Source organism: Peromyscus californicus, unplaced genomic scaffold, assembly GCF_007827085.1.
Source record: "Peromyscus californicus insignis strain IS unplaced genomic scaffold, ASM782708v3 Scaffold_21__1_contigs__length_65335640, whole genome shotgun sequence".
Classification (NCBI taxonomy): Eukaryota; Metazoa; Chordata; class Mammalia; order Rodentia; family Cricetidae; genus Peromyscus; species Peromyscus californicus.
In genome coordinates, this window is record NW_026294514.1 from 55711783 (window position 1) to 55726817 (window position 15035).

The window sequence follows — 15035 nt, forward strand, 5'->3', positions numbered from 1 at the left end:
AGGGTTGGTTACAGGATCCGGGAGAGGTGAGGTGCAGTCCAATGGGGTTCTCTGGAGAACTCTGACTCGGTCTTCCAACCAGCATCCAGGATCACGAGCAACCAAGAGGCCCGGCACATCCTGATCTCCGGTCTTAAGGGCTCCCGTCTCAGCCCCGCCCCAGGGGCAGGTCATAGGTAGGCGTGGCAGGTACCAGAAGCCTCACTAGGGGTAGTACTTCCAGGTCAAAGCTGGAATAGCTACCCACTACAGGAGCCTTACCATATGACTTGGGCATGGCCTTGCCCTACCTCAGTCTACCTATCTGAGTACTGCTCCAGAACCCCTAGTTCTGGACAGTGGAGGAAGGTTAAGCAGTGAGTGTGTAAGATCTATGAGCCTCCCTATGAGTGCTCACAGAGCTGGGGGTATCTCTGAAGTGCTAGTAGAGCACATCTGGAGAGCCCAGAACCTGTGCTCTGCTGATTTCAAGCAAGCTCTGTGGCGCTGCCTCCTGGGCCTTCTAGGATGTCCGAGCCTTGGCAGAGGTAGGTTTCAGTCTGGCTCAGGGGACCAGGGCAGTCAGCACAGTCCACATCCTTTCCACAGCACTTCCCCAACTGGACAGAGGGGGTTGGGCTAGTACTCTTCCTGAGAGGGCACCATGCTAGGGAAAGTTGGGGGAACCACTAAGGCCCCTTGAAGAGGGCTGCCTCCCACCATCTGAGGCCTGACTTTGAGGATTTTGCTAGAACAACTTGCTGAAGCTCGGACATATATTAAAAGCACAGAAAACCAGAAAGTCTACAGACAGATTCTTAAAGTCAGAAGATGTCACTGAGAGGAGAGTGCAAATGGGCTGTTGTCAGGAGAGTAGACAGATAACAGGGACCCATCGGCCCCTGTGGCCAGATGGAGGCTGAACATAGGGGCAGTAAGATGTAGCTGGCCGTCTTGAACCTCTTAGGGCTTCGATGATTCTGTAAGGAGTTCAGGCATCACGGAGCCCCTTCCCATCACTGGAAACTTCTATGTGACAGGTTCCCTACAACCCTCTAGGGACAGTGGGAGAGGCAGAGTGATGGAGAGGCCGGCTGAGGGAACTCCAGCAAGACTCTTGAGAGAGGTGGTATCTATAGATAGTGAGGATCAGGGCAGGGCACAGGCTTCTGAGTGATGGGCCACACGCTCTGAGTTGTACCTGCCCTGAGAAGGGTGATGCTTAGCGATGGATTGTGTCTGACCTCCAGGTCAGCCGAGAGGGCACAGGTGTTTGTTAAAGGCGCTCCGCGGAGGAGTTGCTTGATGGCGCCCAGTGGGAAAGAGGCATCTGTCCTCGACGTGTTGAGGCTTGTTAGCATGGCCCTGTTCAGCTCAGGTCCTCCAGCCCTTGAAGCAGCCTGAAACCCTCTCTTCAGCTGTCCTCAGACAGCCATGGCCAGGCTGAGCTGGGCTGTACCCTCCACCCACCGAGGCCCCTTCCTTCCTCTCTGTACCTCCACCTCGTGTCTCCTCTGAGCACCGACAGCCCTCCCCCCTCCCCCCCTTGCCTGTCCCCAGCCCCCCTCGCTGCGTTCGCCCTGGCTGTCCCGCCGCTTTGCTCCGCTTTGCAGCTTCGTGTTGTGTGTGAGCTGGCCTTGGTGTCACTGCTGTAGCTCAGAGTCACACCCCGAGGGTCGCCCGTGACTATGGCTCTGCCCCTGCAGGGCCTTCGTGTACCTGAGCAACCTGCTGTACCCCGTGCCCCTGGTGCACCGCGTGGCCATCGTCAGTGAGAAGGGAGAGGTGAAGGGCTTCCTCCGTGTGGCGGTGCAGGCTATCTCAGGTGTGTGTGGGCCCAGGTGGTGTGCGCCTGAGTCCCTTGGGGGGCTTTGCCTCTGTGGGCCGTGGCGGGAGGGAGGACATGGCGCAGGATCCAGTGTGAAGCTGGCCTTACCCAGGACTCCCAGCCTCCCTGTGGCCAACACGAAACTTTTTCCCTTTCACGGACAGGTGGGCAGGTGGGGATAGATGCAAAAGTCTCCTGTGCTGAGCCCTTGGCTCTGGCCTCCTAGACTCTCCTAGACTACATAGAGACATCTCAGTCATGCAGGCTCAGTCCAGGATGCCTCAAGCCTGATCTGGCTTGGAGTCCTCGCCTATCCCACAGATCAGGTGGACCCAGAGATTGCCTTGTCAGCAACCTACCCACTCTCCACTTTTCCCCGTAGTCAAGGGAGCCTGCAGACTCCTAGTCCCTGGCCAGAGTGGCTCTCAATAGCTGCCTCAGTTTCTCTTCTATGTTCCTCCCTTAGGTCCTGGTCTCAGGCACAGGCCTAAGCTGGAGGCTGCAGACGCTCCCTCCTCCTCATTTGTGGCCTGATAATAGAGGCTCTCCCGTTGTAAAAGAGAGACTTTTTCACTACCCCATCCCTCTGGAATGACCAGGAAGGACCAGGATTAGCCAGCTGCAGAAGCCCCTGGGCCTCAGTTTGCTCGCCTGTGGGCCTATAATGCACTTCCTACATGGTGAGAACATTTGTAGGGACACCGAGAACAGTATGAGGGTCGTGACTCAAAAGGCATCCGCAGGTCAGTGGTAACATCTACTGTAATGGCAGCTCGGAGACTCCTTCCTCTGCCCGAGACCGTGGTCTCTTCCTGGAGTACTCACTGTCTTTATCCCACGGCTTCCTGGCACCTGGGGAGAGAGGGAGACAAAGGAACAGAGGGGACTAAGTGGGACGCTGCAGGTTGGCCATGGTTAGTCTGGGGCTGGCTCAGGGTGGGCACATGGAGGATCTGGAGAAGGCCAACCCCCCACATGTGTTAGACATGCCCAGGTTCTCATATGCTCCAATTGTCTACTCCCCAGGCTCTCCTACCTGCAGGTTATCATGTCCTCACTGCCCCTGTCACTCTCATACTCTCAGATCCACAATACCCCAAGTTCTCCTACCGCATAGCTTATCACACCCAAATACCACCAATGTACCCCCAGGTTTTTATGTGCCACAGGTTTTCAGACTACCTTCCTCGAGGTTCTCACACTCCAGGTTCTCACACCCCAGGTTCTCGTACCCTGGGTTCTCACACCCCAGGTTCTCACACTCCAGGTTCTCATACCCCAGGTTCTCACTCTCCGGGTTCTCATAACCCCAGGTTCTCACACTCCAGGTTCTCACACCCCAGGTGCTCACACTCCGGATTCTCACACCCCAGGTTCTCACACTCCAGGTTCTCACACCCCAGGTTCTTACATTCCAGGTTCTCACACCCCAGGTTCTCATACTCTAGGTTCTCACATTCCACGTTCTCACCCTCCAGGTTCTCACAACCCCAGGTTCTCATATCCCGGGTTCTCACACCCCAGGTTCTCACACTCCAGATTCTCACACCCAGGTTTTCACACTCCAGGTTCTCACATCCCGGGTTCTCACACCCCAGGTTCTCACTCTCCGGGATCTCGCACCCCAGGTTCTCACACTCCAGATTCTCACACCCAGGTTCTCACACTCCAGGTTCTCACATCCCGGGTTCTCACACCCCAGGTTCTCACACTCCAAGTTCTCACATCCCAGGTTCTCATACCCCGGGTTCTCGCACCCCGGGTTCTCACATCCCATGCTCCCACGCTCCTGAGTTCTCATACCTCTGACCTTCAAATGCCTCTTCCTCCTCTCCTCTGAAATGTCTAATCACTTCTTCCCTGGCATTCTGGCCACATTAGGTGACTTCAGTTCTACTAATTAAGCTAATAATTGGCTCTATTTTCAAACTCTCCTCAGCCTGTGATTTCTAAATGTTCTCCCCCACTCCCACCTGTTACCAGCCATGACATACCCATGATTGCTTAGATGAGCATAGTCTAGTCACTGTTTTCCTCAGTGATGGTCCAGAGGTCCCAGCTAGCAGGGAAAGCCAGGAGTGGATGGATTATGAGCTGCTAGAAGAAGCCACACTTCACCCTGGCCACACTGCTGGGAAGTGAACGTTACTAAGATGTCCTCACTTGGGGTGCCTCCTTCCTGGGGTCCTTCCTCCTCCATCTTGCAAGGCCCTCCTTCTCTTGTCTGGTCTAGCAGCTCCCAAACACACTGGGTAGATGTCTCCATTTTGTCCATGTATTCCTAGAGGCCAAGGGGCTCGCCCATGGCCCTTGTAGAGGACAGTGGCTATCTTGCTCTGTTCTTGGTGAGAAGGGCCCTCTAGAGGGTCATTAGGAGAGCTGGTGAATGACCCTATCTCCAAATCTAAGCTCAGGTTTACCTCCAAGGTCCACCACTCTAAACCCAGTGGAACTCAGTGGGTCCTCTGTATATCAGTTAGTTATACCAGATAGTATATCAGATAGGGCTGATCGTTAGGAAGATGTATGAAGCTCAGAGCCCAGGCCTGTGAGGAGCCACAGCCCTGCTGTCCTCCAAGTCATATTCAGGAAAAGAGGATATGATGAAGTCTGATCTGTGTCGGTCCCCAAATCTTATAAGAAGATAACTAGGCTTTAGTGTATTTGGGGTCACAACTAATATTTCCCCATCTGCGGCCATGGAAGAAAGGAATTTAGGAAACACACAATCTTGTCACCCCTGCCATGCCCTGTGGCCATGGGTTGGGGTCAGCTCATCCACTGAGCCCCATTGGGGCTGGCCCTGGCTATCAGACACTGTTGGCTGACTGGGTAGTAGCAGAGGAGTAGCCACAATGCTGGAGGTGGCATGGTAGGGCCCATGGGCTCTGAAGAGGGTGGTGGAGGGATATCAAGAGCCTCCCGTTCTCCCTGAGCACCTGGGACAGGCAGGTCAGGGTCAGAGACTGTAGGTTCGTGGCTCAGGATGAGTAGGTCTTGACAAGGACATGTGTCTGGGTCCCTGAGGCAACATAGGCTGGTGGTCAGCTTGTCCTGGTGACTCCTGAGCCACTCCAGGTGAGGCTGGCTGCCCAGTGCAGTTAAGAATCTGGTCACCTGGTTCCTAGACCCTCTCCAGGGTCCTGGGCCATTTGGCCCGGCTCTGTCCACTGTGGAAAACAGGTTGGCCAACCAACCCACCTACTTATTCTTCTCACAGCTGACGAAGAGGCTCCGGATTATGGCTCAGGTGTCCGTCAGTCAGGAACTGCTAAAATCTCCTTTGATGACCAGCATTTTGAAAAGGTACTGTGAAGGTTTGCCTTGTGTACTGAGGAACCCCTTCCACTGAACCCTAGGCTCTAAGGGCCAGTCCTGGCAGGGTCCCATGGGCTTGGAGTCTTTTCTCTCTCCCTGAGCGCTGTGCCTGTCCCATCCCTGGCTGTCTAAAACACACAATGTCCCTCCCCCAGTTTGTCAGGACCCACTTGGTCCAACCATCTTCCTGAGTCTCACACAGCAAGGCATAGAGCTGGTAAGTAGAGCCAGCTTTTAGAATAGGCACCCCCCCATTCTCCCTTCTCTTGGGTTAGCTGTTCTTGGGGTTCCCAAAGCATACTATAATTTCTACCATCCTTCTTCCTGCCTTCCCCAAAACCTGTGAGAATGAGGACAACCCCATTGAGGCCACCCTCTGACCCACACAGGAAAGGCTATCTGAGGAGCTGGTAGAGGGATTAATCCCATGCAGTGCCCCTCCTCGGGTGGGTGGCTTATTTAGCTGTCTGACTTCAGATCTCAGTCTGAGGATGTTCAAGATGGAAGAGCTGCCTGTGACCTGCCACAGGAAGTGCCCTGGTTGGTAGAACTGAAGGCCAGGAATGGTTCCTGTTTTCCCTTCACTATGCCTCTTGCATTGAGGCAGGCAGAGTGTTCTTCTCAGGCATTTACACCTCAGCTCATCTAAACCAGAGAGTCAGTCGGAAGTAGAGTGGTCTAGAGAGGTGGGTGCTTCATCTAGAGGTCAGTGGCAAGGCTGGCGCAGGGCCCTAGAGACCCAGGCCCCGGGGCACAGATCTCTATAGCCTGTGACAGGGAGGCTTTAGCTTAGCCATCTAGCTCCCGGGCTTTCTCAACCCTGTGTCTTCACAGTTTCAGTCTGAGTCCTGCCCTGTGGTGGGGATGTCCCGCTCAGGGACCTCCCAGGAGGAGCTGCGCATTGTAGAAGGCCAGGGTCAGGGTGCTGACTCCGGGCCTTCAGCTGACGAGGTCAACAACAACACCTGCTCAGGTAGGCGCAGCCCCACTGTGTGGAGACACGGATGTGTGGGACCAGGGCTTGAAGAGCATGGAATCTAAAGGCCCCGCGCTCTGCTCTGGCTCCCAACAGCTGTGCCTCCTGAAGGTCTCCTAGATAGCCCTGAGAAGTCTGCCCTGGATGGGCCCCTGGACACGGCCCTGGACCACCTCCGTCTAGGCAGTACCTTTACCTTCCGCGTGACAGTCCTGCAGGCATCCAGCATCTCTGCTGAATATGCCGACATCTTCTGCCAGTTCAAGTGAGCCTGATGTCTATACCCTGGGATACTGGGAAATAGGATGCTCTCCTGCGGGGCATGCAGCCCACATAGGCTGTGCTGGGGGCCACGCAGGCTCATGCAATGCCCAGTGAGGCCACAGGTCCTTGTTGCAAGTCCTTGCTCCAAGTTCTTCTTCTTGATCTGCAGCTTTATCCACCGCCACGATGAGGCCTTCTCCACTGAGCCCCTGAAGAACACTGGCAGGGGACCCCCTCTTGGCTTCTACCATGTCCAAAATGTAAGTCTTGGCCCTTATCCCCCAACACCCAAGGGCCTTCCCATCCATTCTTTCTCCTCTGAACGGACTGTCCTGGGGGCTGTCTGTCACCAGGTTATAGAACCTCCGTGCCATGTTGGAATACTGACATTGTGGTTAGGTAGCAGGGGAACCTGTAGTGTTTAAAATTGGAGCCTAGGGTCAGAATAGAACTCCTGAAAGCTGCTCACAATGAGCCTTGGGCAGACACAGACACAGAGCATCCAGGGATGTCATGGCTGGTATTAGTGCTGAGGGCTGGCTGGGACTGGAGTGTTGTGTTTTCATGGACACTAAACATGTTCAGATATGACCCATACTTTCCCTTTTTTCCCTCTAGATTGCGGTAGAGGTGACCAAGTCCTTCATCGAGTACATCAAGAGCCAGCCCATTGTGTTTGAGGTCTTCGGCCACTACCAGCAGCACCCATTCCCACCTCTTTGCAAGGATGTGCTCAGGTCATCTGCCTAGGTCACCCAAGTGTCCTTGTCTCCAGGCTACAGAGCCCATGTACCTGATCCCCTCTCCTTAGCTTTCTGGGATGGTCAGAGCATGGGCCGGCCTGCCTCTCTCCTTTGGAACTAGGTTCTTTAAAGACCATTGCTGTCAGAGCTTTGACATCAGCCAAGCATGGGAAGCATCCAGGGCATAACCGGGTGTTGCTGCCCACTGCCCACTTCCAGGAAGGGAACATCTGTCTGACTCCCTCATTCTTTGCGGGGGAGGGGAGGGAGGGAAGTCTCAAGAGGCTAGGGTATAAGGGTAAGGTACCCGTAAGCCATCTCACCCTGTGTCCAGGAGGTGGGCTGGGAATGCCAGCCACCCTGGGGCCTGGAGATACGTTGAAAGGCCTTCCCTCCTCTCCAACTCTGTCTCTCTTCAGCTGAGCAGACCTCACAGCTGAGGGATAACCGGGATATGATAATGGAAGAGGGAGGCAACAGAGATTATTTGAGGCACTGCGTCCCTGGAGCCTTGTAGAGCCTCCGGGATGGGGTCTAGGGCCCCAAGGGTCCCTAGGGTTCCTCCTTTCACATCTAAGCGTATACGGAGACCTGGGTTCTTCCTGGGTCTGATGAACAGGGGAATTAGGGATCCACGAATGGGCTTCTGATCAGCCTGCCCTGCCCTGGGCTGCCCCAGGACTCACAGACACCAGCCTAGGTCTGCTCACTCTGACTTTCCTCCACAGCCCCCTGAGGCCCTCACGTCGCCACTTCCCCCGGGTCATGCCACTATCGAAGCCAGGTAGGTGAGACTCTCCCGAGTCCAGTGGGGCAGTGACGGCCCACACTATGGGTGCAAGTGTGGTTGGACCTGCTGTGAATGTAATGGTTCTTCGGGCTGCAGATGACACAGCAGATGTCTTCTGGCCTGTGGAGTATACAGCTTTCAGCTTTGTGCTCTGCTGTTCAGCCCTGTCCACAATTTAGACCCAGTGACAGGTGACATGATGATCAATCGAAGGGGACTTCGAGGAAGGGCCCAGAGCAGGGGCTGTGGACAGACATGGTTGGGCCCAGGAATCTGGGGGTGGGGCGGGGTGGGCAGAAGCAGTCAGGAGGTAGACATATTGGAGAGCCAGCAGAGCTGAGTGTAGGGCATCCTAGGGGAGGTGTGGGTGTTGGCAAGACACACTTGGACTGATACATTCTGCTGTGGTAAAGTGTAGCTCAGGTAACAGGCCAGGCAGCCGGGTCCTGTGATAGGACCTCTGAGCAAGTGTCTCTGCTGCCCTGGTGGTGCTCGGCGTCTCAAGCCACCACCCTCATACCCAGCTGTGTAAGGCCACGTGCTCCTGCTCGGGTGTAGAAAGCATAAGTGGCCACTCATGTGAGACCTGTGCCAGATCTCTCATGCCTGAGTGTGCAGAGCTAGGGGGACCTGGCCATGGGTATGCCAGTTGGGCACCTCTGTTTGGGCGATGTGTTGCCCGTGCAGCCTGTGCTGCGCTCTCCCTGAGTACCCCCACGACAACACTGCTTTCTTGTCTTCCTAGTACCTGCCACTAAGCTCAGCACCATGACGCGGCCTTCCCCAGGTCCCTGCCATTGCAAGTACGACCTGCTGGTCTACTTCGAGATCTGTGAGCTGGAAGCCAATGGCGAGTGAGTTGGTACCCAGAGTGCCCATGTTGGGCACCAGCTTGGGGTCCAAGAGTCTGTTCTGTGATGACGAAGAAGGGCACTGGGAACGGTGTTCTGAGGGCAGCTGAGAATCCACAGTGGCTAACATGGGAAGGGAAGGTCGGTGGGCTCTGAGCTGATGGCTGGGGATGCCTGGGACCAGGTTCTCCTTGAGTGCCCCAATCCTAAGGCATGGAGCACAGAAGCCCTTACACACAGTACCCAGGTCATTGGGTGTAGATTTCTGACTTGTAGGGTATGAAAGAGAATATGAGAGCTGCTGTAGAGAGCCAGCCTAGAAGGACCTGCTCTCCTCAAGGGGTGGTCAATGATCCCGTTTTCAGCTCTGCCGACTCTGGGACCAGGTCCTATGCTGTGGGTGGGACAGAGAGAGGTTTTGCACCTCACCATCACTGTCTTTTCCAGTTACATCCCTGCTGTGGTAGACCACCGTGGAGGGATGCCATGCATGGGGACCTTCCTTCTCCACCAGGTGGGAAGCCTTACCTGCCCTCCTCAAACCTTGCCCTATTCCAAAGTCCCCCATGTCCCCAGTGCCACCTGATGGTTCCCTCTCCTGGCATGTGACAGGGCATCCAGAGACGGATAACTGTGACGCTGTTGCATGAGACGGGAAGCCACATCCGCTGGAAGGAAGTGCGGGAGCTGGTTGTGGGTGAGTGGTGCGGGCAGGGGTTACCTCAGGAGTGGACTATTTTGGGCAAAACCCTGGGTTCTAACCACAGTTCTGTCCTGTGCTTTGTGGCTCTGGCTAGGTCACCAAGCCTTTCTGTGCTTCAGCCCATCGCCTGTAAGGGAGAGCCCTGGATCTGTGCTATAGTCCCAAGTTTCTACCTAATCTGTGTTGCCCTTCCAGGGTAGTCGAAACAGTACAACCAAATGGCTTAAAACAATGGAAAACTACCAGGTGTCACCGTTCTGGGAATCAGGGTGCCAGCAGCAAGCATGCTGTCTGGGGCGCTGCAGGGTCCTTCTCTGCTTTGCCTGGTCTTGGGAGATGGCTGTAGTCCTGAGTGTCCTTAGCTTGTGGAAGACTACTCCAATCCTCAGCTTTGCAGGGCGGGCTCCATGCGCTTTGATGGTACCAGACATGTGGCGGTACCAGACATAGGGCTGCCACACTCACTCCAGGATGACTTTAGCTTGGCTAATGGCACCGCTGTGCTATGGGGTCGGGACTCTAGCACATCTTGTAGGGAGGAAAAGAACACTGTCTTTCTCTGTGACCTCCCCTTTTGAACTCTGCTTTACCACGCTGTCCTCTAGACTCTCATTTGGGGACATGGGTAGATATCCATCCCAGTACGTAGCTCCTCTACCCTGGAGCCAAGGCATATCTATCTAGAAGCTCCTCCCAATCCTGGGTAGGCAGGATCTCAGGACCAATGTCCTTAGACTGACCTGTCATTCTGTGTCCCAACATACAGGGCTGTGGAGAGTTGATCTGGGTACCAGGATGGACACTTGTGTTTTACAAACTCTGTGTCAGGGATCAGAAAAAGCTGAAATCAGTGATCAAAGTGTCCTATGGGAAGAGTCCAAACTGAATCAGTTCCAAGACCAAGGTCAGGCCTAGCACCTGGCTTCTGAACCAAGCTATCTCTGGAGTGGGGGCAGCTCTGCCTATGCTGTCATCCAGTGGTGTCCCACCCCACCATGTCCTCCCCTTTAGATGGACAGCCCAGACTGCCTCAAATCTCACCTTCTTCTCCTCTTCTAAAAATGAAGACACCAAAAGCTGCCAATTTGGGGTGGCAATGGGGACTTAGAGGAAGTAGGGGAGATACTGCTGTGAACGCTCAGTCCCATTCAGGTTATAGCCAAGCCTGGCATCGCTCCCAGGAAGGCATGGGTCTTTTAGGCCCCGTGAAGTGGACATTATGGAGATGGGCCAGCAAAATAAGGAAAGACAAGAGACCCTGGGGCCATGAGCTCCATGTAGGTGGCCTTTTGAGGAATACAGATGACCCTAGCCAAGTCCCCACATCCCTCTTGTGTCCTGCCAAGTATATCCATCAGATCCTCAGGCAGAGAGCTCTATGAAGGCCAGTTCCCAGGGTTGAGTATCTGCTCTGGGCAGGCTTTCCTTGCCCTAAACTTCTCCTTGCCATGGGTATCCCAAGCAATGGAGAGTCTGGGATCAGGAAAGGACTGGCTGAAGGATCCCAAATTGCCTCCTCCCAGAATCCTCATGCTGTAGAGCTACAGGGAACTGGGCAGGACTGCCCAGGATGTGCAGCAGAGGAGAGGGAAGCTGGTCACTCTGTTGCTGGAGCAAAGGACTTGTGAGCCATCTGTGTGCTCCTTTCAATGGGCAGAAAGTTGCTTCCAGGGTGAGGATTTATGAGATGAAGTGTCTCTCTCACAGACAGACAGATGGACTCCAAAAGCAGGCATCTCCTAGGCCCTGGAAGAGTGGCTAGTGTTCAAAGGGCGTATACATGGACAATGCTGCCTTCTCCCTTCATTTTTGTTATGTTAAGCATGAAATGGGGTAGGTTCATCCCCTCATGGCTTAGATCTCCTTGTCCCACAGGTAGCTTGCTAAGCTAGGTAGCTGAGATCCACCAGAAAGTGTAACTAGAGTTGAAAAATAGAATGCAGCCCTCTCCTGGAAGGAGACAGAGAAGGGAGACATTGGCTCTGTCACAGGAGCCACCAGGTCCCCATCAGCCTTCTGGTCCACCCTAGTGCCTGCCTTTTACTCATGGCCAACAGTCATGTAGGGAATCCACTTGCCACCCTGGCTTCTGTCCAGAGGCCTCAGCATCCCTTGATTACTAGCCTTCCTGGGCAATGACACCCAGCCACTGCCCTTCCCACAGGTCGCATCCGAAACACTCCAGAAACTGACGAATCTCTGATTGACCCCAACATCTTGTCCCTCAACATCCTCTCCTCGGGATATGTCCACCCAGCCCAGGATGACCGGTGAGTCACGAGAAGGGTGGGGAGAACCACAACTCCTGCTGACCAGCTCCCACCCAGGTCAACCGCCAGCCTGCCATGGTCTCTACTGACCCAGCCACTCATGCCCCGGCCAGCTCCAGGCCTACACACCCTCTTTCTAACACCTAAAGGGACAGGCAGTGAGCGATGGCCTGTGGCCTCCAAGTCTCTCTGCTCCCTTGATTGCATGTCCCCCATCCCTGGTTTATACTCTTCATGTCATCCTGTCTGTCGCCTGGTGAGTGCCAGCATGGGCTCAGAGTCCTGTCCCTGGGAGTTTGTGGGTATATGGTTGGTGGCATGGGGTGGGAGACTTAACATGCAGGCCATGTTTCTGAGGACCACACTGGTATGAACAGGTCTGAAGTCTCTAGCAGGGGTCCCAGGGGTGTGGGGATCGCGAAGGCAGTCCAGAGCCCACAGAACTGGCAGTTGGGCAGCTTGAACAGAGGGGTGACTGTGGGTCACCACTGAACACATGCTTTTCATCGCTTTCCAAGCTCCAGAGAGTCCCAGCTCCCATCTTCATTTGAACAGTAGAGGGGTAGTGGACCCCTGAGATGTTCTTGGCAGCCCTGAAGGGTTTGCCAAGGTGCATGGGTATGACAGTTCTCACAAAGGCTGCCAACGGCCAGGCACTGCAAGAGTCACCCTGCCGAGGCAGGTGCCCAGCTGGACAAAATTGCCTGGGACACAGTCTTCCAAGGATTTGTGGAGTGTTTGTCCGGGGCTGAGCCCTGGCCTGGTTCTTCCTCAGCCTGGCCCAACGCCAAGGAGCCAAGAGCTGACCCAGGACCTATAGCTGAGGCTGTTTGTGGCAAAAACATTTTTTGAGGGTGTGACAGACACCCTTGGAGAGGCGCAGGAGGATCACACCCCTGTGAGGGGTTGTATGGACCCAGAGTCCTGGGTGTGGCCTGTTCTTCCAGCTTCTGGGTCCAAAGCTCTACTTCTTCACAGACACCTGGGGAGACACCAGAACAGGTCCTCCCCAGAGCACCATAGGCAACCTCAACCGGGAGCCCGGGCTGGGCGGCAGTGGGGACAGTGAACAGGACAGGACAGAGACTAGGGTATACACATGTGGCTGTGCTCCTCACCCTGTGCTCCTGGAGGCGTTCTCTTGGGAAGATTGCACGATGAGGGGTAGGCTGGAGTTCACGTCGAGGAATAGCAGGAGAGCCAGACCACGACATGAGCCGGGACCTAGAGCGTCCTCTGGTCTTCCGTCGCCTCTTGCTCTGCAAATGCACCCTGCTGAGGCAGGGAGACCTATGACCCTCCTAATATGAGTGCTGCCCCTGAGTGTAGGCCACGGTACCTGGGCATGGGAGTTCAGGGCCACGGAGGCAAGGGTGGGCACTGGGAGGCCCCATCTGACACTGAGTGCTAAGAGGTGCTTTGGGGTCTGGGAGTGACTTAACCCCCCTGACCTCTGACTACCCACTGCAAAACATTCTGGGAGCAGAGGAGGAGGGATGAGACCAGGAGGCCAGTGGGTAGGTGGGAGCCTTCCGGACCTTCCTTCCTAAGTTGTCTCCTTGTATTGAAGACCTTGTGGCCGGTGTCTTCTTGTCATCCGCTCCCCACCAGCTCAGCTGTTGAGGGCAACTAGGAGGCCAAGACTCATTGTCCGTCAGCTGACAGAACTTTGGTTAACCAGGCTCGGCCCTGGCCCTGGACTGCCTAGCTTCTGTCCTGTTCCGTGTCCAACCCCACACCTAGGCTGGAGCCCCTGGGTGCCAGGAGGAGGGAAGACAGACGTGGCCGCTGGCTTGGCTCCTGCCCTTGCTGTTCCTGCTGGTGCAACCCCAGCCTTCCCTACCCCAGGAAAGTCTCAGGCACGCTCCTTAGTTCATGGCCTCCTCCCCAGGGCCCACTGGGGCCAGCTTCCTGTTCCCTGGACATGGCTGACATCTTAGGAGCCTTTGAGGGCCAGGCTGCTCAGAGACCAGCCACTCTGTAAAGGCTGCGGCTTGGGCCTGGCCTAGCTCTGCCCAGGGCCTCAGGCCACCATGCGCTTTGCCACACCTGGGCCTCTTCCTGCTCCGTGGTCCCTGCTTTGCAGCCCCCCCTGGCCCTGAGTGGGTCCGCCAGCCACAGGCGGCTGCCCGCCGCTGCCGCTTGCTGCTGCTACCCTGCTGTCCCGCTGCCCACCCGCAGCCCTTCACTAACGTGTGGTTGTTTGTGTTTTGCAGGCAGTTTCTTGATTCGGACATACCTAGGTACCATTTCTGTCCCTCGGTTTGATTTCAGCCTCTTCCCTTCCCCTTCCCCTTCCCCGGTCACCTACACAACCCTGAAATTTTTAATTTCTAGCTTTTTCAACTCATAACTTGCTCACCTTTCCTTCCTGTTTCTCCCTCCTTTTAATTTCGTTTCCTTGGTATCATAGCTTTCTGGTTTTATTTTTATTCTCCTCCCCCAGCCCCACCTTCCTGGCTGAGTCTCTCCCGCCTCCTCTAGCCTTCACTCCTGATTTCGGCTGCTTTTGTAGTTCTCTGCCTCTGTAGACACTGGCCGGCTCCTGCTCCTCCCATCCCAGCCTTGCCTCCTATGCCAACCTCTAGCCTGGCCACAGTGGGTGCAGGTATCTCCCGCATGCAGGCTGGACAACCCGGCTGCTGGGCTGCACCAGCTCCCAAGGGCCAGCCACTTCCTGCAAGGGGCCGTAGCAGGCAGAGCCGGGAGCATGGGGAAGGGGCAGACAGGACCCACAGCCAGGAGACTCGAGCTCCCATGTGCTCCACAGCTGCCAGGGAGCCCTTTCCAGGCCAAGTCAGGAGGAGGGACATCACTCTAGCCTCACTTTACCCCAGCCATGGCCTCGGCCTCGCCTTTTGGAAGTGGCAGGCACTAACTCCACGAGGAGACTAGCAGGCTTTTGAACGTGGCTCGTGCCCATTTCAGACTCACTTACCAGCGCTGAGTCCTGGTAGGGGAGATGGCTGCGGCTTCCTTTCGCACTGGCCTGTGCCGGGACTCAGTAATCACTGGGAAAGGACAGCCTCCAAGTCCCGAGTCCATACTGAGTCCAGGGAGAACTTGGGGCTGTTCTGAATGGAAGGCCAAGTAAGGTGTCACCTTCTGGGCGCTGGCAGGATGGTGGCCAGAGCTTCATGGTGGTTATCTGTCTCACGGGTCAGCTTTCTTAAAGTCATGAGCGCTTAAACCTGTAAGCTGCTCCACCTATACAGAGCTCCAGGGTCGAGTGGGCATAGCCGGGACTTCAGGTGTGTCCTTGTGGTCACGGCTGTAATGGTCTGAGCAGAAAGTATTCATTTGCTGTCTTGCC

The 15035-nt window shown here is 55.5% G+C and overlaps 1 protein-coding gene across 18 annotated transcripts in view; it reads left to right on the forward strand.

Moving 5' to 3' along the window:
* Window positions 1–15035, forward strand: part of Kif1a (kinesin family member 1A) — an 89847-nt gene that overhangs the window by 56650 nt on the left and 18162 nt on the right. For 10 of the 18 annotated variants that reach the window (XM_052750352.1, XM_052750354.1, XM_052750353.1 and 7 more), the window contains 12 exons: window positions 1686–1804; window positions 5028–5113; window positions 5960–6098; window positions 6198–6366; window positions 6535–6625; window positions 6984–7102; window positions 7837–7892; window positions 8644–8752; window positions 9197–9263; window positions 9362–9446; window positions 11617–11722; window positions 13939–13965. In XM_052750352.1, the coding sequence (XP_052606312.1) occupies window positions 1686–1804; window positions 5028–5113; window positions 5960–6098; window positions 6198–6366; window positions 6535–6625; window positions 6984–7102; window positions 7837–7892; window positions 8644–8752; window positions 9197–9263; window positions 9362–9446; window positions 11617–11722; window positions 13939–13965 (1173 nt within the window). The remainder of the gene's footprint in view (window positions 1–1685; window positions 1805–5027; window positions 5114–5959; window positions 6099–6197; window positions 6367–6534; window positions 6626–6983; window positions 7103–7836; window positions 7893–8643; window positions 8753–9196; window positions 9264–9361; window positions 9447–11616; window positions 11723–13938; window positions 13966–15035) is intronic. The other 8 variants (XM_052750356.1, XM_052750357.1, XM_052750370.1 and 5 more) reach the window with 1 other exon arrangement.